We start from the raw sequence: 25,498 nt of genomic DNA, 5'->3' as shown, positions 1-25,498 counted from the left end.
TCCAAAAAGTCCCATCCAGGCATTTTTCCCACCATGGACATCTGAATCAACTCCAGAAATCATCACTACTGGTGAATAAACAGACATCTCCCAGGCTGGGCACATGAACTTTCAGTATTTAAAAGTAAATGGCTGTCATTTAACTGAGATATAAGAAACTTCTCTCATCAGTGCCTGCTATATATTTGGAGAGTACCAGGTGTCTGAACTATTTCAACAAATGTTGCTTTATTTCTATATCTAGCTCAGTTTCCTTAAAAAAAAACCAAACAGACATACTGATAACATGCTCTGACTCCACAAGCAGGTACCAGTGGTTACCAATGCCCATGACTCCATCTACCTCCTTTATTGTGTAAAGCAGTCTCCAGGGTGGTGGTGCACGAAGGCATTGTTATTTGGTGGACCGCCAGCTGCGAGCTGTGTGATCTGACAGGGGCCAGGTCTGATCACAATACACCCTTTGTACACCCAGCAGCGATAATACCTTCCCATTTATTTGTGAAATGCCTCGATACACAGAGCTGCGTTGCTGTCTCTTTCCATCCATGGGTGGCAAAGCAAAGAGCAGAAAAACAACAACAACAACAAAAACCAGCTCTGGCCCCAGGAATAATTAGTTACAGCTTACCAGTACTTCACTTCCATAGACTGCAGGACTTGGACAGAGCTTGCAAAGGTAGGTGCCAAAGTAGCCAAGTGCAGGAAAGGCTGATGCAAGCTTCAAGGCATCGCTTCTATTGAGAGCCAAGTTCCAGCACCTGGGTGGGACGGGGAAGGAGGATTTGTTTTCACTACAGCTACAGCTCCGCACTCAAGAAAGAAAAAACCCAGGAAATCTGTGTATTCACGGCTACTTTTCTACATGCTAGATGCTTTTCCTGAAGGAAATTGGAGAAATAGACATTTTAATTTTTTTATTACTTTTAATTTTTTTATTAAATTTTTATTTTATTGTATTTTATGTTTTCCCTCTAAGACCATACCAGGGAGCTTTCTCCTGATGCCATCTGCTGGTTGAACTGATACGGTCTGTCTGGGCTGACCTAAGGAGAGCACACACCACACACACAGGAAAGAAATCACATGGCTTAATTTGCTATTACTTATAAGGTCCTTAGGAAACACCACAGAAAAGACAAATACATGTGTTTTAGTATGAAATAAAATGTGCAGAAACATTTTGCAGATTTAAAAAAGGAAAAAGATGAAAAATAAACAAAAGGTAAATGCGTAGCTATAGCAGATCTAAGAAATTGATTTGAATTCAATTTGCTAAGATGAAAAATTGTAAAAAGAAATTAGACTGAAAAGCTACTACTGTCAGAAGCAGAGCTGGTCCCTGATTTTGCACAGCTCCAAGCAAATATCTAAGCAGAATTAAATAAGTTAAATAACCTGCATGACAGCACTAGGTGAAGAGTTTGCCACATGGTCATCAGATATGAAAAAAATGGATCACCAGATTCTGAACACAGAGTGTGGCACTGTTTTCTTTCTGGATTATATAAAATTTGGCTGCTAATTCCCATGAACAAGACCATCATTTGCTACCACAATTCAAATAATAATGATAGGAGGCTAGACAAAAGGTGATGTTTAAGAGGCACCGTCCTGAGCATTTCTATGCAGACCTATGAAAAAAGCTATTTGTTGCCACAGTCTAATATTTTCACCCTAAACCACTACTACTCAAAACTCTCTTTGCAGGGTAAAATGTTGAAAACTTTTTTTTTTTTTTAACCACATCAGCTATTCAATTTTCACCTCAGGAAGGCCTTCCAGACTTCAAAGGATAACTGGTTTAAGAGAGATGATTTGGACCGGTCACCCTGCATGCATAACTGCACTATGGGCATTGAATTTTTTCTGCCATGGGGATGAGAGATGACAGAGGTGCACACCTAGTTGAAGAGTTGCTACATGCTTTCTGGATGGGGTTGAAGGCGGAGGCAAATCGTAGATTCATAGAATCATAGAATATCCCGCGTTGGAAGGGACCCACAAGGATCATCAAGTCCAGCTCCTGGCACCGCACAGGTCTGCCCAAAATTTCAGACCATGTGACTAAGTGCACAGTCCAAACGCTTCTTAAATTCAGACAGGCTTGGTGCAGGGACTGCTTCACTGGGGAGCCTGTTCCAGTGTGCAACCACCCTCTCGGTGAAAAAGCACTAAGGTACACCAGACATTAACTATCCGAGGCAATATAATTATTTTCATCCACAAACTATTCTACTTACAACAACTTAATATACAACACCTAGTTTATTTTACTAGTATAAGATGATAATACTTGAGTTACATCAGACGTCATTCAGACTATGTCGTACATCATTGTCATTTAAAAATCCTTTACAAAGGACTGCTTTTTCTCTCACATTTCTGTTTCACCAACCTGTACATACAATGGATGTGCACAAGCAGGATCTCCTGCCTAAGGCACTGAACAGAAAATAAATAAACAAATGGCAAATATTATTTTATCTCTTTATTTTTTTCCAGAATATTTTAATATTGAAGCCCAAGTTGTTATTTTCAAGGGACAGAAAAGGGGAAAAGGAAAGGGAGAAGAGAGAAGTTATGAAGACAAATTATTTTATTTAATTTATGGTTTTGTGAATGGTCACTTCTGTAGGCAACAAAATGTTTTCTTAAAAAAGAAAGAAAGAAAGAAAGAAAAACAAACAGCACCATTAAAGAACGCATGATCCCTGAATTCTAAACGAAACACTGTCTCAAAACAAAAAAAATGTCAAAATGCTTGTTTCACCCAGTCACATCCAGTCGGGTAATATAGCGAAGCATAACAGCATTAAACTGTAGCAATCCTGCTGAAATCAACTACACCCCCTTCGGAAGATTCAGAGAACCATTTTCTGAGCTTGTCCTGTGGGAATAATATTTTCTTTGGTAGAGGACTGAAGGAGGGTATTTACTTCACTGAATGTGGATAGAAAAAATATCTATGCACGTTAGGGAGCTCCCCTAAAATTTTGTATTTCTCATGCACGTTTAGTATGAGTGGATTTCACATTGCTGTTATACTGCAGGAGTAATACTGCCCTATGAAGGCATAGAATGGCTAATGTCGAACAGATGTAAACATTCAGAATACTGACAAAAAAAAAAAAATACATACACACAAAAAACCCTGTACTGAAAACGTGAATTGTGTTAAATTTCCGTAAAGCAGAAAAAATATTTTACAGCAGTACAAGAGAATTATGGCAACAAAGTAAAGCACTTTTCTTGTAACATTCATGAACAGTACAAATACAACAAAGTTATTCTACGGACTAAATTATTCTTTAACTATCAAATATAGTACAAAGCGAAATATTATGTGCTATAAAAGAAGCAGCTCCTTAAATTAGACTAAAAAAATGCTTTTTGTTGTTGTTGGTTTTACAGTGACAAAGCATGATGACCGAAGACGACAGGATTTCATAGCTTCAGAAACATTTAGCTACACAGGTCCATGATAAAGCCACTGAATATTTTGTTGGTCTCCCCCCCCTCGTGTCCTGCAGAGCCCCAGAAGACGACTGGCTGTGCTGCTGCCAGGAGGCTGTAGAAGTCATTCAGTGTTTGGAGCAGGGCCCTTCCCGTGTGTCAGCTAAAATGATCCCTTTCGGTGACATTTCTCAGCTTGTCTGGAGTGTTTATCCTGGTACTTCACCACACCTTGGAGAAACTGCTCAACCAGAGGCTACAATAACTATTCTGAAATTGTGCGTGTGTTTATAAGGGGAAGGGGGTGCAGCATAAGGTAATTTTACTTCAGAAATTGCATTATAAAGCACCATATGCACCAGCTGAAAAACTGGGCAAGGAATTGCAGGGCCCTGAAAAACCATCTGCACGTTCTGTAGCTTACCCTGACAACATGCACCACCCTCAAGAAGAAAGTCTATAGTACAGAGAATATACCTTTATGGCTCAACCTTGATTTTTGTCTTTTAAACATTATTTCGTGTACTAGACCTCAGCAGGTAAATAAAATGCAAACAGGGAGCATCCAGTTCACCATTTCTTTTTTTTTTTTTCCCCTTTTTTTTCCTTCCTTTTTTTTTTTTTAATATATTATTTCAAAGGGAATTTCTGCTTGGAAAATTAGTTCAGAACAGGAACACACAAACACACACACTGCAAATGCCCTAATGTTATCTGCATATCTCACAGGTATGCAATTAAAAAAAAATAAAGAGGGAGGAAAGAAAAAAGGAGCATTTCTCCCTCTTACCCAAAAGTGCTGCTCCAGGGGTAGGAGTGGGGGAACAATTTTGGAGGTTAAAAAAAAAAAAAAGTAATTTATACATGCTGCACATCAGGACACATATGTACGCACACATAAACACAGAGCATTGTGTTCTTAAGCAATTCTTTCACCACTTTTCAGTGCATAAATGTTAACACCCAATGGTGCAAACTGCATGGTCCTCAGAAAACAGAATGACATTGGGCCTGAAGCCTGGACAATTAAACAAAAAAAAAGGAGTCATTCAAAATTTACTTTGAAAGGTGACTGTGTTCTTCTTCAAGACCATGGGTCACTTTTCCCCAAGCATTTGTGTGACATAAGAATCCAGGTAAGATTTTCAGTCCTACTAGGATTCAGTCAGGCTCTTATATCACCGCAGTTGCTTTTAAATATTTCAATAACCTAAAACTATTATCTGCAACAATACTTCATGACTGTAGCTAACAAATTGGTCAAATTTATTCCTGGTGCAACTCCAGTGACCCACGAATGAAATGAGTGAACTGCACTATGGAAGAGTTTGGTCAGTGGTGTAATATAACATAGCACCATTCAGTCTAATGCCACTTTAAATAACGTTTTATCATGACCTCACAAATGCAAGTTGCAATCCTGATACAAAAATGACAGTATGACATGAATGAATTACCTACCACATTAGTCACACTCTTATTGTTTGAACAAAGTAATTTTTTTTTTTCTGTGGCTGGAATTTATTTCTGTATTATGTCAGTCAATACAAGAAATAGTCTGAGATGCAAGTACAAAAAAATACTGACTTATGTGCTGTGGACATGAAAACCTGAGCTAGAAATAAGGATTCCCAGCAGGCTTATATAAACACAGGTTATTAGAAGTCTAAGACTGGTTGCTCTCTTCATTTTAAATAGAAGTATTCTACCTATATCAAGTATAAATACAATGCAATACAATTCCGATACAAAGGCTCCTCAAATATGAATTTGATATGCATTAACTGAATACACTCATGCTTATTCATGAGTATTTTCCAGACACTATTTTTTTTTTTTTTCACAGGAGCTGGCATAGCAGTGAATGTTAATTTTCATATGGTTACTTTTAGGTTTTTGCTTGGCTGGCATATCTTCTTACCAGAAGACGTGAAAGTGCTGAGAAGCCATTTTTTTAAATCACATTTCATATTAAGGAGCACTTTTGTATAGAAAAAATATATTATTGTATCAGCAACAAATTTGTTAGTGTAATTATAAATGGCCTTTTTATTACACAGTGTCAAAAATAACATTGATATGTTGCTAATTACAATAAAAGAGAACATCAAGGTGCACCATAGAGCTTCCTATGACAGGAATGTATGTTGTAGATATTCCAGCTCACTTTTAAGACAATAAATGGCATTTATCATGTCCATGAAAATGGTCCCACGAGAAAATAAATGTGTTTCCTCTATTCAGTAGAACCTCACTAATACCAGTATCAGGGAGACCATTTACAGCTGTAAGTAGAGACGTTTCCTAAATTTATTAACTTTCTAAATTCATTCATATTAATATTTTGGAATGCCACAGTAAATGCAGCATTACATACTTAAAATAATGCTGAAACCCAAACATTGTTACAGCTGATACATTTGCTCTCTGAGAATAGTGGAAAGAAAACCAGTTTTCTTGAGCAGACTGAAAGATGTTTAGGTTAGTGAGGTTCTACTGTAATGGTAAAAATAACATTTCTCTCTGATGCTCACATTTGGGCAGACCCAACCACATATTGGCAGATGGACAACTTGCACTCCACATTTTGTTTTCTTGAAGTGGGAGTGAAAAAAACCAAGGTATTTTCATCTCCCCAGCAACTGCATGTGCTTTATCCCTTTATAATATTTTCCTTATAGGTGAATAGGGCTTCATTTTTTATTTTTATTTTTTTTTTCTCTGCAGTTATGGTGTCTAACACATCTGGAATGCAGCTATAGTCCTAAATGTAAATACAGTACTGGATAAATACTGATGATCACTTTAAAGATGCAGTATCCCTTTAAAAAAAAAAAAAAAAAGCCTTTTTGCTTCAAATTTCTAAAAGGTAGAGTAAGGGGTCTGAATTCCTTTCAGGAAAAAAAAATAAAAATAAAAATAAAGTAGTGCTGTAAGTAATTTTAAGAATGACTTTAAATGACAAAACTCTGAGAGATGTTATTTCGACTAACTCATATAACAGGAAAAATGACTGGTAATCTAGTATTCAATCAGTACACGATTAGAATCTTTCCTTATTCATTCATCATAAGAACGCCCCAATTTTAGGCCACAGAGAGGCTAAAACATCCAGAACCTATTACGTATGTCTGACCCCATATATATATTTGGGACTGACAAACCAAGTGGACAGATTAGCGAGACAAATGCAAATAAAGAATATTTGAGTAGGAAACAGGAAAGAGGTTTCTAAGCCCCAGCAGAGAAGTTACTTTTTCCAGACTCTACTGAAGGCAATGTGATTCCAGTGCTGGTCCCACTAACCCATCACAGATACAAATCTTTCTCAAGGAATCAATGAGAAGAGATGATAAGCAAGATTTCAGTTCCATAATCCCTGGAAGGCAAGTGAGGAAACTCCTCTAGTGATCCAAATTCCTCCTTTATCGCTACGTGAAGGGACTGTATTTTAGCCCTAATAGTGGAAGTCAATCGAAGAAAACAATTCTATCAGCAGAAAAACTGCAAAGCAACTGAGAAGCTACCATGGCTGATGGCCCACACCTTTCCACCACGCTGCTCAAGACAGGCGGTCAGTGTTCAGCTTGCTATTCATTCTGCATAGCTACTCCACTTCGTGTAGAGTTATTCTTCCACTGGTCTTTAACCAGCAGGTACTATCAACTGTCGAAAAGTGGGGAAAAATATGCTGCACTTTGTGCAAATAAATACAAGATAGGAATGACATGCATTAATGCCTTTTTGTCTCTTTTTCTTAAACACAACATGAGAACTCACAGAAGCTTCAGTGACAATGCTGTCAGTTTTTTTAAACTAGTCCTAGAGGCTTCCTCTTCTTTCCTGGGAATGGCACTCGTGCTGGAATAACTAAATTCTGAAAGCACCATGAGGGGCAAAAAAAAAAAAAATAAAAACCCAATCGCCTAATTGCAAACCATCATTGGCCTACACCGTTCCAATCCCTCCGTCCTGCTCGCCCACGCTGACAAGGGATACTGCATCTTTGACTCAGTCTCTACCGTACAACCAAGCAAGCTACACACAGTTTGGAAGGCCCTATGCAGTCATCATGACAGAAGGCTCCGCAGCCTTTGCACACGATCATGGCTTTCAGCCGGCAGGAGCATTTCAGTTCCAGTTCATCGGCATTGCTACTGTCAGCAAATTTCTGAACCGGCATCTGCGCGCTCTGGTTAGACAGGCCCGCGGCAGCGTTCGAGCCACTTCCTAAAATCCCAATCGATTTCTCAATTGCAGATGCTGCCCTTTTGAAGCTTGTGCTACCGAAGTGTATTGTTGGGTAACTTCCACAGAGCTGCTGCTGCTGCTGCTGCTGCTGCGGCTGCTGCTGCTGCTGCTGTGGGTGCTGCGTCTGTATTTTCTGAGCAGCAAGTTGGGTAAAAGGCTTCTGTGGCTCAGAGAGTAAATAGGAAGAGAAATCTGCATTTTTCAATGCAAATGCTTTTAACTGTTCTTTCACTTCATTCTGATCATAGGAAGCTTGCTTCATGCCCAGTTCGCAGCTGCTGCTTAAACCTTCCTCAAAAGAAATGGGTTCGGATTTTATATTGCTACAGATGCTTGCTGGCTGAGGCCAACTAAGTCTTTTAGTGGTTTCCATAGTAACTGTCGGTTGTTTTTGATCAGAGGGGACGTCTGCATTTGGGTGAGGAGGGGGAGGAGGGGGCAGAGGTGGGGGCGGAGGGGGAGGGTGCACTAACGTTTTACTCTGGAGAGTCTGAGAGGCACTGGCAATGTCATCACCTTCCTTAATTTGAATACTGGGGGAAAACACACTTCCTAGCCTCAGCTGGTGAGCTGCTGTAGAAATATTCACATCTCCCAAGCCCTTCTGTTCCAGGTGTCTGCTAAAAGCAAACGCATTGCAGCCAGGTGGGCCTTTTGAAGTAGTTTGCAACAAAGCTGCTGTAGGAATCGGGCCTCTTGCAGCCATGGACATTTGGTAAAAATGCTGTCTGTGTGAGGTACTAGCTTCTGCGTGAAAGCTGCCGTTTTTATCAATGTGAAATAAGCTCTGCTGGAAACTGCATGAAGGCAACGGCCTCTTCTGCTGCTTGATCTCCGGGCTGTGAGCGATGCGGCTCTGAATGGCGTGTTTGTTCAGCCACTCTTGTTTAAATGGCTGACCATGCCCTAGCTGGTTCATGCTGGAACTAATTACACAAGGAGCCACTTTAACATCTGTGTCCATTGACACCTTCCCAGGCTCACATTTAATTTGAGCGTGTTCCCCTACAGTCCTGGCCATCCTCTTTTTCGGATGGTTTTCACGCTTTCTGATTTGTAGCGGGGCTATGCTGCCTGCTGTAAATCCTTTACCATCTGGGTTAGGAGAGTTGGAAGGATGCTCAACAATATTTCTCTCGGACACTGCTGTTTTACATACTGAGGTAGTTTGCAAAGGCAAGGGAAGCCTGTTAATTTCTAGTTTGGCTCCTGATCTGGGCTGTGGCAGCACTTTCTCTAAAGGCAGATTGCCTTGCAGTAATTGTGTCACTAAAGGATTGTTGGCCTCCACTGATGAGAGGCGACAGCTTGAGCCCCCAGCACTCGTGACTCTTTTTAGGGTCTCTGTGGTCAGAGACAGGGAGTCTTCCATGGAATCCGCCATGGGCGCCTTGGCGGTCTGCATCGGCTGTGCGCTCGGGGCTATTTCTGCAGGCTGGGCCGCCATTTCAGGGCCTGTGAAGTCCTCCGTGTCCATCCTGAAGCACTTGTCAGACTCGGTGGTTTCTGATTTAACAGGAACAGCAAGGCTCGTCAAAAGACTCCTGGACTGCAGTTCTGACATCTGCGTGTAACTGGAAGGTTCGGTTTTGACACTTTTTAAGCAGTTTTGCTCTGCGTATTCTTTATGCTTACTGGCGTTAAGATGGCTGACCACTGGCTGGTCTGTGCTCATTGCCTCTTCATCATGCCAACAAATTCTGTTGTTAGTGTTATACTGACTGGCACAGGCAGCATCTGCTTCATTTTTAAATGCCGAAGGACCTCTTAACTGCTCAGCAAAACCTTGGCTGGGAGTAACCACCTCAATTAATTTATCCTGGGGAGCAAGAGGCACTTCTCGAAGACTTGAACAACCTGCCTGCAAGTTCTTGCTGTCTTGCTTTGTAATGTTGATAAAGCTGGAACTGTGCTCAAGGCTTTCATTAGAAACTACTTCAGGCCTGCTTATTACAGACACCTGAGGACAGGTTATACTTTGTAAGGCAGCTTCTGTCCGTACAGGTCTGCTCTGCAGGTCAGTGCTGTTCTCTGCATTTTCAATAGAAGAAGAAAGTGACAGACTGGAATTCAGATTAGTAGTGTGGTCAACAATGACTTTGCAAGGTATAGACCTATTCATGGCAGTTTGCGTATAGCTCACCGGCTGAGATTTACCGGAGAGGTCCATTCGGCTTCGTGCTCCAGAGCTTTTGTCTAAGAGATCAGCGTTTAATTTAGTAGCATTATCATAGGAGCTTATTGTCACCATGTTACCAGTAAACATTGAAATGGGTGGCCTCGCAACAGAATCTGCTACTGCAACAGCCTCACTGCAACTTAAAGCTGACCTAGCGCTAGTGTGGACGGAGACAGTGCTTTGCTCGTTACACCCAGTTATGGCTATCTTATCAGAAGAAAATCTGTTGGTAGTCCCCACTGGTGGAATCAGTACAGAACTACCAGGGAGATGATTTGGCAAGTTATTTGCAATAGATGAAGCTGGCACAGTGGCATAATGACTGGAGACTGCATTGTTCGCATTGCTACTTGGTATTGGCAACCTTTTGTCATCGATGGAATTTGATAAGACCGTACTGTCTATGGAAACTGGTACGTTACTGTTATCAATACATTTTGGTCCAACGGCTATGCATGGAGTATCAGCCCCCTGGATGGATTTCAGCATATTTATATTACAAGCTGAAACTGCTGTGTTTGCACTGTCAACAGACATTAAAACAGAGGATTTATCAACAGAACTTGCAAAAGAAAGTTCTTTAATTGCTCCAGACATAGCAGTGCTGCAAACAGACACAGAGACTGAATTTTTATTATAAAGCACTGGCACACTGTTACTTTCAGTAGAGGTAGATGAAATAATTTTCTCACACAACTGTGGCATAGGTATATTCTCATCAGAACTGTGAACGGGTATCTCAGTAGCAGTTTCTGGTAATGTAGCTGTGTTAAGTGACTGCTGCAATAAAGCGGTAGTCTCACGGTGATGAGCAGACTTGTTGCTAGGGGACCTGCAGTTAGGATTAACTATAATGACACCGGTAGAACCTTCAATCTTTGTATCAGTAGAAGCTGGTATCTCTAGAGATGAGGTACTTTCCTTTGAGTTGAACTGTGACTTTGATTCTTTATTAGTCTGGAGTAAATGAGCTCTGGCTTGATGCTTTGCAAATAGCTTGGCCTTTGTTTGCTCCTTGATGTGTGCCAGTGTTCTTGTCTTCCCACCTTCGCATGGGGTCCCCATTGCTCCAGAGACTATGCTTGCAGCTGCTGCCACGGCTGCTGCAGCTGCAGCTTCTCTTTGGGCTCTTGCTTGCTGAGCTCTTGCTTTGATATCCGCAAGAGTTCTAGCCCCAGTGTTTCTTCCACTGCTGACTGATGTACTTGGGGAAACTCGAGGTTCTGGTTTCGAAACAGGTTGGCTCTTGATAATAAAAGGTGGTCCAATTTTTGAAAGCTGAATCTAAAGGAAGAAAAGAAAACACAATAATTTGAATGAGATCATCAACTTGCTACAGTCACCATCTGTCTCTTAAAAGGGTCAGAGCAATGTAATGAAGGAAATTACCACTCAGTGCAGCTGGACAGAAAAATGCTAAGAAGTAATGATATTTACACTGCAGTATTTTATCATCCTCCAGCACGAATATCTGACACCTGTATTAGCCTACTCACACTGATCGTTTTGACAGGAAGAAAAATTGAACTGGATGACAACATGATGCTTATCTGACACAATTTGTCAGACTTGTTTTATCTGCAGTGTATCTAACTGAGAAGATCAACAAGCCTGGTGCACTGATACTGGGGAAAGTGCCCACTACTGAGCATTTGCGGCAAATGTGTGAAAAAGCAACAGTCATGTCGTGCTTTTGCTCCTTGGTCTCCAATGACTAAGCCATTAGGAACTGTCAGTCTTTCCTTATATATCAGGTGACAAATCTTGCCTTTGGATAGGATGCAACAGTATCGCCACTGAGCCTGTTTTTCATGTTACACCACAGAGCAGTTTAAAGTAGTGGTATAAGTGAATCATCAAGGATACACCTTTCCCTTCCTCACTCACAGTGTTAAGAGACCCACTTAAGTACATTCCTGGGACACCTCCTACACTTAGTGTAGGACTTGGTGGTTAGTGTTATCACTCCTCTTCTGAAAGGATCTGAGAAGAAAGCTAGGTAGTTTTTGTAGCTAAAGTAGTCATAAGGTATGACAGGAAGTGAGAGCCTTACAGCACAATGATTTAGGAGAACTAGGGTTCTTTTTTCTCTTTTAATAACAAAGCATAGGGGGTTGTTGGAGAGATAACCCAAAAGCTAAATATTTGTTACATTAAAAAAAAAAAATCCTAGAAATGATTGTCCAAAATTATTTTTGGAAATGCCTGGCATGTTTCAGTATCCTCATTTACTGGCTGGAAGCTTAAGGGAGATTTGTTTGATATGACTGTGCAAGACTGATAGTATCTGATTTTCCTTAAAAGATCAGTGAAAATCAATATAAAGACGGTATTGTAACATATAACCATTTTTATAGCACAGACCAGGGCAGTGTCTCTTCACACGGCCCAGCTGAGGGGCTCATGTGGAGGGCTGGAAGAGTGCAGTAGCACTCTTCCTAGCAGTTCAATTTTGGGCTTATGAATGAACGCTCATGCCTAACACTGTGAGGTTTTATGAAAGCCTCTTCCAAGGAAACTGGAATGAGATTCACTCCATTTTATTCATGCCACTAAGCACCCATCAGAAGGCCAATTTGGTTATCACTTTTTTTCAGATGTCACATTACATAAGTCATTATTTTTAACTAATGTCTTGCATCATCATATTTCCTCTTCCACTGTTTAACAGTTCAATTAAAATTTATATTAACATATTTGCTCACAATTACATCAAAGCATCCTGCTTGCTGTTTCAGTAGCATTTTTTTCATTTTCCACTTTGTATCACCAGAACTGCTAAAAGCTTTAAGTATTTGATTGTTTTTCTTATTATAGTCATGACTTTTTTTCTTCCCTAGTGATCTACTTTCCTTTGTGTTTAGAAAATGGTTAGAATTCATTAGGCTAGACAGAGACTGTCCAAATATGAAAGAATATCACTAAGTTCAGAATAGACTATCTCAATTGCATCACTGATCATAAAAATAAATTAGTTGAAATAAGCTGCTGCAATAGTGATTAAAACAGTTAGCCTATTTGCCCCCCTGGCCACATTAACAATTTTCAGTGATTGCAGCAGTTAAAAATAAATGCAGAAAAGGACATTTCTGAATAATCAGGAACTCGTATTGCAAAGTCGGTGGCTTAAGTTCAGCAAATTGGATCTAAAACTTGGCTGATGTCAACATGTAGAAAATTAAAAGGGTCAAAATACTGAGACTATATATGACTAAATCTATAGATCCCCCTGTTTAAAAAAAAAAAAAAAAAGGTTTTCAATTGGAATATACTTTCTTACACAAAAGAATGATACATATAAAAGTTTGCTTAGCTGCTGTACCTTTTTTATCTTTTGCTTTGCCATCAGTAGCTATTTATACATATCAGTTAGATACTTCCTCCTGGCAAGGTCTCTGCTTCTAATTAATTCTGTAGTGAAATATTATAATTCAGTCTATCCCAAGCCCTGGGTTTGCAAAAGGATCTCCATCTATTGTGACTCTATGTTCTCTGGCTGGATTAAGGCACTGTTTATTATTATTATTATTATTATTATTATTATTATATTTTTTTATTATTTTAATTCTCAGTAATGGGTATGGTAACATTTGTTATTAACACTTGCTGAAGAAGTCATCTGTGGGAGAACAAGCAGACAATACAATTGGGCAATTGGAAAGAAAGACAAGTAGCACCGTGTAAAAAACAGACGCTCTTGAGTTAGATTAAGCCATAGATCCCAGAAAGCTTTCCCTCACACAAAAGCTGTTTTGTAGCTAAGACCCTGGCTGAACAACTACAGGTATTTACAACAGAAGTAATTTGGCATGGTAGGAATAGTAAAGTAAAAAGTAAAGGCCACTACTAAGGCCCCTCACATCTACACAAAAACCCAACATGCATCGTGTCTGCATGCAGTCAGCAGGAAGGAGATAAACTTTTAGTTTCCAAGTCAGCTGTTTTTTCATTACTTTACCTTAAGGGGTGGAACTCGAGGTTCTTCTCGGAGTGGCTGATCTTTCTCTGAAGGACTTGTTGATGAAGCATTACGATTAGGCTGATCATCATCTATTCTAGCTCTCTTCTCTTTGCAGATTCCAAAACCGTGCTGTTCTGCTGTTTTCCTCTTTGGGATCTCTGGGTCTCTGCTTTCATTCCTCACTTCAGGTGATTTTGTGGGTTCTAATGACTTGGAAGAATGTGAACTCTCCAGTCGGCTTTGGCTGCTGCCTGTTAGCTTGTGAGATTTACTTCTGCACACTTCGGAGAACGAAGATTTCTCTAGAGATGAGGTATATACTTTTTCGTGTGGCTTTGATGGAAGCAGCTCAATACTTTTGCCCACTGATCCTTCTGGTAAGACAGCTACCTCTGATGGCAAGAGCGTACCTTTCTTGTCACCTCGTTGCTGAATACTGTGATTTTTAATCGTGATCACCTCTGGAGAAGAGTGGTCTGGGATGGAAGCAATGTAGGATTTCTCCATTTCGGAATGTGACTTACATGGCTGATGACTGAGGTTTTTGCTTTGGGGCTCTTCCAATACTGAAGTATCAGGTACAATTGTTAGTGGACCAACTTTCAAATTTTCAGGTGCACTCTGAAGTTGCTTTGGCTGAACAACAAAATTCTCTTCTTGAACCACCTTAGGAATGGTAGAGCTTTCTTCTTTCAGAGGGGGAAGGGAGTCTTCCAACAGACATGGTGATTTTCTTTGTTGCAAAATAAGTCTTTCATTGGTTGGGGAATTAGAAACTGGAGATGTTTCTGATGGAAGAGGCAAACTATTTGCAACAGATGTTTCAGAAGTCAGAAGAACAGAAGATACTGAAGATGTTTCAGATGTTAAAGGTAAATCAGACATTGGAGATGTTTCTGATGTTAAAGGTAAATTTGAAGCTGGTGATGCCTCTGACGTTAAAGGTAAATTAGACATCAGAGATGCTTCCGAGGTTACAGGTGAGGTGGACATTGGAGAGATTTCTGACATTAAAGGTGTATGCAAGTTTTCATCAGTGGCCTTTTGCTGAATATCACCTTCAATGTTTTCAGTACTGGACACTTCAGATGAACAAGCTGTTTCAAGAGATGCTGGAGTACAGGGTTCCTCTGAAGTTGACTGAGTGTCTCCTCCAGGAGACGCAATACAAACACATGGTCCTTCTGGACTTCCAGAGGAAAAGGAAGTCTCAGAAATACAAGCATTCTCAGATGATTGTTCCTCAGGGTCACTTTGAAGCTCCATATCCACTGCAATGCCCCCACCAGTGAACAAGGAGCCTTCCAGACCAGCATTTTGCATTTCTGGAGCAATTAGCTCTTTTGCAGACTCAGAATCCTTCTCTGCTGTATCACTGACAGAGTTTGTGGATGAAGCTGATCGTGCTGGTGATACACAATCCTCCAGCTGATCTATCACAACTGACATGTCCTCCTGAGGGCATTCTGACTTCAACTCCACTTTAATTTCAATGTGAGATACAGTATCAGTTACATCATTCATCATGACACAGGACTCAGTGCTGTCTGCAAGCTGCACTGCCTCTGTTTCTTCATTTGTGCCAGCTGGACTTACTGACTCTTCAGAAAACTCTTGTTCTGTTTTATGGTTCTCCTCCTGGCATTCACAAATACTTGTCTCAACCTCTTCTGCAATCTCCTCCTGAATGATTGATTCTTCAGGTATCAGTATATCCTCTGAGTCTGCCATTAGATCCTTGACAGGAACCTGTTCCGTATTACAAAGAGGTGGACAATACTCTTTCTCTGGTAATGGTGAAATTTTAGTGCCTTTCTGCTCATGGTCTTCAGTGGTTGCTTGCTTAGAAGGACCAGGTGTGCCAGAAGATCCACACAAAGAATTGCTTTCATCTTCATCGTTGTTCTGCACTGCCGTCAGTTTCATAGATTCCCCTCTTGACATTCCCAATCTAAATAGAAAGACACAAATTAAAAAGGGTTTCTCACCACAGACATGCTAAAGGAATAGGATCACCTTTGTCATCCACATTTTCCATTCACAAAAAGGATATATTATCCAGTTTAAAATAGTGGGTTTTTTTTGTTTAAGTGGTGGCTGACTGATTTATATGGTTGTATATATGGCTTTATATATTTTGGAAAACATACTACTCTGCTTACCTTAACAGTGCTAAGAAACTTAAATATTTTAAATAAATAAGCTATTTCTCATTATTTAACTATTCAACACTTCAATGAAGCAAAAAAGCAAGTTATACAGATTCACAGCTACTCGTACTACTCTTAAATTTCTGCTTTTATTTTTTAATACCTGCACAACACTGCAATACTAACACTGCCAACATTGCAGAGTATATGGACAATTGTGCCTTAAGTCAGTAAAGGTTCTAAAGGAAATTCATTTTTATCTCCTACACCTACATCTAGGGTCAACAAATCAGCATTATGGCTTAAATGCTACACTTACGTGAAAAAGCTGCATCTGAAACCACTAAAGCAAAAGAGTCATTTCAGTTTTGTAATTCAATAGTCATTTCATATTTTTGTGAAAATCAACATCACTCTGCTTCAGCCTCATTTTACAAGTCCAGAGTTAGTTATTAATATCTCAATTGACAGCTTGTGTGTTTTCACTCCATTCTGTCAGCAAACTAAATACTTCATTTGGGATAAAAACTACTTCTAAATAAACTTATCTATGTATATATTATTCATGTGATTTCACTATAATCAAAAAGAAGTTTAACATTCTTAAGGAGATAAAAGGAGACATTTATAATCTATACATTCATTTTCAAGGATGAAGTGCAAAGAAATGATTCCAATGTATACCTGCTTTCTGAATACTTTCTTGCATTTGGTCCTGAAAATATTAGTTTAAATACGTTTTTATTATTTCAAATAAATAAATAGTAATAAAAAAGCCAATGGCTGAAAAAAAGTAGTTATTTTTAAAAATGTTTGCTCTCTGACATCCTCATTTCATGCTATGGACAGCAGAACAGGTCTTCAGCACCTTCAGTAAAATATTCCAAGCAGACTTTGTGCCCTAGTAATTCCATGATAGTACAAAATACAAAAAAGCGTGGTTGGAGGCCTTAAAAAAAACTCATATTAACGATCTTCTAAATCTAATCAACAGGAGTTTGGTCTCTGTTCTCATTTGGATCAGAAAACAGAGTAACTGAAGAATAATATGGCAGTAAGCAAGCATGAAAGATATATAGAAATTATGGAAGCAGGATACCATGCCAATGTGCAGCCAGAGGGTACAGAGATCACAATGACCTGTGTATATGAAAGTACAGAATAAATACATAAAAAGACAAAACCCGTGATTGTGCATTTTAAAAATAGATGCATTGGATGCATTATTTACACTGATAGGTATAAAAAAAAAAAAAACACAAAACACACAGCCTTGAATTGGTACCCAAAAAAGCACTCTCATGGTAATTATTAATATTGCCTACTGCTAGTCACTTAATATGCACAAAGTCTCCCTATGCCATCAACACGTTGAGGGAGGATCCTCCAGAGAACAATTCAGAACAGCTCATTTGTATCCCCACCTTGAATGCATTTCTGAAGACGTGTGTCTCTTCTATATAGACTTTAGGTTCCTTATATAGTCTAAGTTTAGATTTTAAGTTTAGATGAGTAAATTACTAAGTTTAGGTGAGTGAAAGTTAGTTAACCTACATTTAGGTGAGTAAAGACCTTCCTCTAAAGTTCCTTGTGCAAACAAACAAAAGTTATCTCAGGAAAACAAGGGGGAAAAATGCACTGCATTACTGAACATTAAACCAATAGTCTATTTTCTCTAGCTGTCTAACATCATGGGAGATACTGCCTGATAGTTATCTTTATGGAATGAAAAAAAGCAAAGGAATGAAGGACAGGATAAAGGTCAATGCAAATGTCACATGAACACTACACAAATGCACACATTCAAGTAATGTATCAAAAAGGAAGAAATATAAGAAAAAATAAGATAATTCTGGATTAAGGCCAGAAGAATATGTACTGAATCTTAATCAGTTTTATGCAGTACTGGAAATAATTACTATCTTAAGAAGATACTGCAGTGAAGAAGAAAATATTTTCAAGAGAAGAAGGCTCAAGATTAGCATGTTTAAGGCAATCCCAGATCGCAAGATAAACAGCTGATCTGACTTCCTCCTTAGAGAAACAGACATCCAAAGTTTGCAAAACAGCAAAAAATATGAGAACAGCAGTAAAGAGCCATCAGTGAAAGTGCTCATAAGGACATGAGGACATGATTCAATTGATAAAGTAAGGGCAGTCAGTTGTCAAATAAAAAATAAAAAAAGCAACACAAACAGCTATTCAAGGATGTATGGATGCTGATACTCTAGTGCTGTGGTAAAAAGGACTGGGGAAAATGAAAGAAAATTAATGAAGGATTAAATTAGCAATAAAATTCAGAGGAGGTCTACCCAAACTTAAACCTTTGATTTAGTGAGCTCGCAGGGCCATCCTGACACATAACTCTTTGAAGGGTGGGAAAAGAAAATATTGAGACAATAGAATGTAGCCCTTATAATCCTAGAGGCAACAGCTGGAAAAATGTGAACTTCTGGCAACATGCATCAGCTGATCCTGGATAAATGACTGCAGAATGAAGTTTCTGTTTTTTAGAGTAAGCTAGAAAGAGGTAAAATGAACAACCACGAAAAAGCAGAAAGAGAACATAAACAGATGGAAGTAAACTACAACTGACAGTCCCATGATAAACAGCCTGAGCAGAGAGATGAACAAACACAAAAAGCATAATGCATACAGCCTACATGAAAGAAGCACTCTAATGCCATTGAACGCCATGAACTACACAGCATGTAAAAACATATAACAAAGAATCTATGTCTGTTAAAGATCATTCTCTAGGTACAAGGTGAAAGTTGAACTTAGTTATGGGATATTTAAAGATCAAATTAGCTGAAGTCAGAGTAAGATTCCAGATCAACTGGCAAGTGAGTAAGTTGGACTGCAAAAGATCCACTTTGCAGACAGTGCATCTGAGAAATAGCTCAGGAAGCTTTCAAAATCCGCTATTTCCGTTGAATCAACATAACTGAAAATAGATGAAGCACAACCATATGCAAACCAAGATTAAAAAAACAATGTAAAAAAAAAAAAAAGGTAAAAGAACTTATACAAGGTGGAAACTATAGCAAAAGTTACCAGAAAGACAGTAAATAAAAAAATACTACAGGCCAAGCAGTAAGTGAGCAGCTCTGAGGAGAAGGACCTGGGGCTGTTGGTTGACAAGAAGCTCAACATGAGCTGGCAATGTGTGTTTACACTCCAGAAAGCCAACTGTATGCTGGGCTGCATCAAAAGAAATGTGGCCAGCAGTTTGAGGGAGGTGACTCTCCCCCTCTGCTCTGCTCTAGTGAGACCCCACTTGGAGCAGCGTGTTCAGCCCCCCCAGCACAAGAAGGACATGGACCTGTTAGAGCAAGTCCAGAGGAGGACCACATGGATCATCAAATGGCTGGAGCACCTCTCATATGAAGACAGACTGAAAGAGCTGGCTTTGTTCAGCCTGGAGAAGAGAAGGCTCCGGTGAGACCTTCTAGTGGCCTTCCAGTACCTAAAGGGGGCCTACAGAAAAGCTTTGTCAGGGAGTGTAGCAATAGCACAAGGGGTAATGACTTTAAACTAAAAGAGGGGAGATTTAGATTAGAGGTTAGGAGGAAATTCATCACTCAGAGGGTGGTGAGGCACTGGCACAGGCTGCCCAGAGAAGCTGTGGATGCCCCATCCCTGGAGGTGCTCAAGGCCAGGCTGGATGGGGCTTTGGGCAACCTGGTCTGGTGGGAGGTGTCCCTGCCCACGGCAGGGGGTTGGAACTGGATGGTCTTTGAGGTCCCTTCCAACCCAAAGCATTCTGTGATTCTGTGATTGTAAGCAGCAAAGAAGTAGAAGCTGCCTATATTTTAGCCAGGAAGAAGAATGCAAGTCAAATGACATAAGCTGGGGAAAAGGCAAGAGGGACCAGATTCAACACTGTAGTCAGAAATGGAAATTATGTGCAATATGACATTTTGCGTAACAATGTTGATGTCAGGAACTTATCATCCCAAATGACACATATCACTGCAGACTGAGTAATTATCTGCCAACCATTAGTGTCCAGCATTCAGCTAGCATGGCAGGACTGCTGGCTCTGTAAAATTATGAGTATCATTCTCTCTGCATATGACAGTCATTTGTGACTTCACAACAGGCTTCAGCTAGAGTGAGGTGCTCACGCTTAGCTCTTACTAAACTTCTGCTTGTTGTGGAATGTCCTTTGCTAATACCTTACATAGCCTTTTCCTTCGTTAAAGAGGTGGTTACTGACTTTTATCTTGACATGCATAATGAAAAGCCCTTTTGTTCCTTACCTAAAAATCTAATAAATACTTTTTGATACTAAAGGGATCAATGGCTGGGCTAAATTGAGGTCTCAACGCTTTTAAGTAAGAAAGGAAGCACTTGACAATAAGAAAGTCTGAGATAGCAAGACCCTAGAATTTCCGTTATATTTAAAGATAAAGTTGTGTAGAAATAGTATTCACACTGGAAGAAAACACCTAGCAAGGATGAGAAAAATAAAATATTAAAATATCTCTGTCCATTTCCTGCTTTGTTTTCACCACATTTCCCAATGGCCCAAGGCAGTGGATTGTGAGAAGTAGCATTGTTACTGCAGAAACACTTTAGTTAAAGCCTTAATCTTTACATGCAGATTTTCCAGTGCCCCAGATTTCATAATTAAAAAGCATATAACAACAAAACTAAGAAATCTTATGTGATGATGCTTCCATTGGAATATTTTTGTCTACTATGTTATTCATAAATTTCATTCAAAAATACCTGAAAATGAAAGAATAATAACTTTAAAAAATAGTTTATACTTCATAATGATCAATATTACAGATTATTATTATTTTAATAGCATTTTTAAAAATAGAGATGTAATTCAAAGTATTGATGGATTAACTTTTAAAAACAATTTTTAAAAGGAAGATTTCAGATTTTTAATAATATGTGAATCTCTTTCAAATTCCGATTTTTAAAAGGAGAGAATTTAAGGACTAAGTTCAGCTTCTCCACAATGTCATCTCTGTATAAGCATCAATCAAGTCACACTGACTCTTCCCTGTTGTGCACGTTGAGTGATACTATCTAATGCACTTTAGCCAGTTATGGGTATTTATTTATTCCTTGCATCTCACTTCTGAAGTTAGACTAGTCATTGTCATTTTCATATGACTCTAGCCAATATTTCTTCTGTTGCGTATTATAATCCTATAAAAGGCCATATCAGTCAAACACACACAAAAAAAGAACTATGTGATTAAAAAAAAAAAAAAAACTTGCTTATGAAAAAAATAAAATAAATATAAACAATCCGCAGAAACATTTCTCCTGGTCCTCTGGTCTGTAGAAGCTGTATTTATATTTTGCAAGAGGAAAGAATTGCCCTAATGCTGTCTTTTAAAAGATAATTAGAAAAATACTCACATGCTTGGGCCTTGTGTCTTAAGCCTTCCTTGGAATGAATTTTTATGGATGAGTTACGAACCTTTAAAAATGCAATTGTAATGCAAGTGCAGACATGCTGCTATAATTCTACTCACAACTTCTTATATCAGGGAATGACTGCCTTTGATAACCACTTTATTAAGTTTTACAGCATATGACTGTGCTATGTGAAGCAGAGAATTATATTTTCATTTGCTCCTAAAAGAAAATGAAAAAAATGCTTTTATTTGCTTCAATACTTACTTTTCACCATAAAACCTTTCAAAGAATTTTTCTTTCCAAGGTTCTGTTTTCTTTTCCTTTTCGATCTCTTGTCTGATGCGCAACTGCATTTCTGGAGTAAATTCACCTAAAAAACAAATACTAACATATTGAACAAAAGTTGTCAAGGATTAGTTTAATGGATAATTAAGATGATGTACAGCAATTTCTGTTACAGTCATCCAACAATCCCCTATAAATACATTTAAAAAACAAAAGTGAATGTGATATTTACCATATAACTTTACTATCTCAGAAGTATATTGGTGGGATTTAGTCATGCATTTATGCTTCCAAGGCCAGCAGCGATTAAAACATTTTTTTCTTTTTAACTCTCAAAATAAACTGTCACAGCAAGTTGTAAAAATGCACATTAAATTCAAAATGGAATTAGCAATTTTTCTTTTTCTGTACTATTGCTGTATTACCCTTTCCATTTTAAAAGTGTTTCTCAAATGTAGAAACAGAGGCCTTCTTCATAAAAATAATTAATCTTTGGTAAATCTGAGAACAAGTAAAGAGTTACCTTCTGCCAATCGTTGTTTCCACCCTTGTGCTGCATATGCGAAGAATTCATTATTTAGAGCGGAACTACTGAGGCGCAAAACACCATCACTTCCCATCTAGAAAATAAGCCAATGGTAGCAGAAGATACTGTCAGAAATAGTGTCAACTAAGATTACGTAAAAATGGAGTTCCAATTAAGGGAAATGGGGAGGGATAGAAAGTGGAAATAACAAAGGAAATCACCTTCTCCTACTAAAACTAAATTTTCATTATAGTCATTACTGTAAACACGTGTGGGTTAATCCAGCATCACTGTGCTCTCTTCAATAGTAACGTCATCACTATTACTGGTGACAACTCAGTTTACAACTGATGTGTTTTAATCACAGCTCTCTATCTTGAGCCTAATATGTCCAGAGCTATGGTGCACAAGCAAAAATCAAGATCGTTATTGTACTTGTGCATCTGCCTGGAATACAGTACAAAACAAATTAATTAAATATAATGAGAAGAGTAACTTTGCTGTATTTCTCAATGGTAAACAGACCTAACACTCATGCTAGCTAATGGGCTGTACTGGCAGAAGACTGGATGATGAGTAACCTTAAAAAAATAACTAATGTAAATGCAACACTAAAAACAAAAACAGCCATATGCATAATTTTATAGGCATCAAAAGTGTGAAAGAACATTATAATTATTTTACTTTCTACATCTGTCAACCATTCAGTGATACAACACCATTAAAAGTCTTAATTGCAATATTTTTTATAATAGCTTTGGAAAGCAATCCAAGTATTAAGCTTTCTTCTACCATAAAACTTGATGCTAATTTTCAGTTTGTAAGGATATATTTGACTGTTGAAGGAATTCTAATAACTAATTGAAGGAATTCTAGTAACTGAAAAAAAAAATAAAAAATTAGTGGTGGTATCACCTCTAGCACAATAAGCAGACAATATAAATAAAGTAGTAAATAAAGAATGGAAACAGCAGAAGAGTTAACGTTGGCAAAACACTCACTCTCAATATAGGTCATTCTACATCTTCTAAGGTTAATAACAAATAAATCCTTGAAAACATCATTTGTAATCTAGTAGTTAAAAATACCATATTTCCAGCATATTAACGTGTGTTTTAGTTATGTAATATCCCTTAACTCTCAGTACTTGTTTCATACCAGAGGCGGAAAGCAGCAGATACGTCAGAACATTTAATGATATTTAGCCATGTCTCCCTCACTGAGGTCTACGTTTCACAGATAACATTGTCTTTGCTTACAGAAAAGCCTTTGCTAATTTACTCATTGCCTAGGTGACATCCTGTCCCATAATAATCTCATAGGAGTAAAACAGGAAGATGTGAAGCAGTTAAAAAAGAGAAACAGACTCATGGACTCTGAAAAACAGGCAATGCAAAACGCATTTGATTCCAGCCAGAAACCTGTTTGTGCATGGTACCAGGGTCTTTCAGTGTGATACACACCTACAGTATTGCTGCCTGTGATCTCCTGCTATATGGCATTGTTTTGCCAACAAGTCAGAGGACTTGTATTCATTAGGGTGCATAAATAATGCCTCTATGCTTCTCATGATGTGGGTTGTGGAACACCTTAATTATAGATTGCCTACGACTAAAGACGAAACTGGAGAAAAACTGGAAAGAAACAATGAAACATGCAGCAGAAACAGCAAGAAAATAAAATTTGTGAAAGACCACAAAGAACATGTACTTATTGTATAAAGCTTATATTGTATATTTTTTTTTCTGCACAACTGAATTTTGGGGGGATATAGTTAAATTGCCAAATTAATATATCTAAGTGAGATTTTAGATACTGCTGTCTCTTGCATTAAAAAATCAGCAGTTGGTCAAAAACAGTATTTGCATAACTTCCTAAAAAGGTAAGATGAGAAGTTATAAAGAAAATAATCACAAGTAACTAAATAAACAATTTTGTTACCCGAAGAAAGATTCTGAAACTACCTTCAATTTCAATGTAAAAGATGAAATAGTGACACCCACTCATGTCAGCATAGGTTCTACTACAAACTTCAATAAAATCAAATTTCCATCCCAAATTCTGACAGTGTTTTGCAGGGATGAGTAACACAGAAATGAAATTGTTGTCATTTAACCTTGTTTAAATGTAGGCTACCTCTTAAATGCACAGTCCTCCTGAAACCCCAGTGCTTAGGTGGTGGCAAACAGTGAAGTCACATTGTTAGCCAGATCAACAAATCTCATAGGAAAATAATAATTTCCAGAGGCTAATTTTCTGTTAAATCAGCAAGATGATCCAACCTATCCTAAAGTCATACGATCATTAGACTTCATGCAAAGATGGAATGGACTGCAAGAGGTGGAAAGAGAATACTGCTTTTCAGCAGCAATCCACTTGTAGATTGCATTAAATATAATATGAAACTGTAGCCAACTGTGATTGAGCTATTTCACTAGGCTGCATAAATCAAGAGCATTATGAAGACTGCCAAGTTAGGTTATCATGTGAATACAAGAACAGTATTAGATTTATTGTAACTGTTATCATAAGGACGTGAGAAAAGAAAGGTTTGTAGGAAGAGGTACTGCATCTTTTATTATCTTGGCTACTGTAGTTGAAAAAGTGCTAAGCTTTTGGTAGCACAATTTCTTACAAGGTGCGAAAAAGGAAATGCAAACTCCAAGCTAAATGCTAGAAAGAGGTTAACTAGACCACATAAAGAAACGGAGAGGATGGAACTGCAGAACAGAAAGAAAATGTTAGCATAGTCATAGGTAAAAGGCTATTAGTTCCTATGGACCAGGAAAAGAAACAAGGAGTAAGTACTTGTGGAAGGAAAAATAAAAAGAAACATGGGGAAAAAAATGGGGGAAGATGAGGAAGACTGCAGTGGTTTGCCTAATAAGAAATATTGGCATAAGTCAACTAGCAGCAATGGAAAACCAGATCATTTGTGGACTGCATCTGAAAACAGATGCAGGCTGCACTGACCAATTTAGATTAATTGTTACAGCTCTAAAGTGTTAGGAAAATATATTTCCAAGATCAAAAACATGATGTTAAGGATGCTTACATTAAAAAAAAAGAAAAACAAACTTAAGGCAAAGTGACTGCTGACTTCACGATTGTCTTTGCCTTGATGAACTGTCAACAGAGGAGCTTTACTGAGATCTGTGTTCAGGTGGCCACAGAACTCATGGAAGATTTAAGTATCTGGAACAACCAAAATCTAGACAGAAAATCATATAATGATACAGAAGGTGGAAATACACTAATAATTAGAGAAGAAGCTTCCAGTGGTCTACTTTAGCAAAATATGG

General features: G+C 38.4%; 1 protein-coding gene across 19 annotated transcripts in view; it reads right to left on the bottom strand.

Moving 5' to 3' along the window:
• Positions 1-1,016: 1,016 nt before the first annotated feature.
• Positions 1,017-25,498, bottom strand: part of ASXL3 (ASXL transcriptional regulator 3) — a 135,213-nt gene continuing 110,731 nt past the window's right edge. For 9 of the 19 annotated variants that reach the window (XM_066992918.1, XM_066992906.1, XM_066992913.1 and 6 more), the window contains 4 exons: positions 22,194-22,290; positions 21,650-21,755; positions 13,845-15,798; positions 1,023-11,170 (listed from right to left, as the gene is read on the bottom strand). In XM_066992918.1, the coding sequence (XP_066849019.1) occupies positions 7,475-11,170; positions 13,845-15,798; positions 21,650-21,755; positions 22,194-22,290 (5,853 nt within the window). In that variant the 3' untranslated portion in view covers positions 1,023-7,474. Of the gene's footprint in view, positions 11,171-13,844; positions 15,799-21,649; positions 21,756-22,193; positions 22,291-25,498 lie in introns of all 19 variants that reach the window. The other 10 variants (XM_066992902.1, XM_066992903.1, XM_066992904.1 and 7 more) reach the window with 4 other exon arrangements.

This window comes from Anser cygnoides, chromosome 2, assembly GCF_040182565.1.
Source record: "Anser cygnoides isolate HZ-2024a breed goose chromosome 2, Taihu_goose_T2T_genome, whole genome shotgun sequence".
NCBI classification, from domain to species: domain Eukaryota; kingdom Metazoa; phylum Chordata; class Aves; order Anseriformes; family Anatidae; genus Anser; species Anser cygnoides.
The sequence above is the reverse complement of the archived record's forward strand: the minus strand, read 5'-3'. Positions and strand labels throughout refer to the sequence as shown.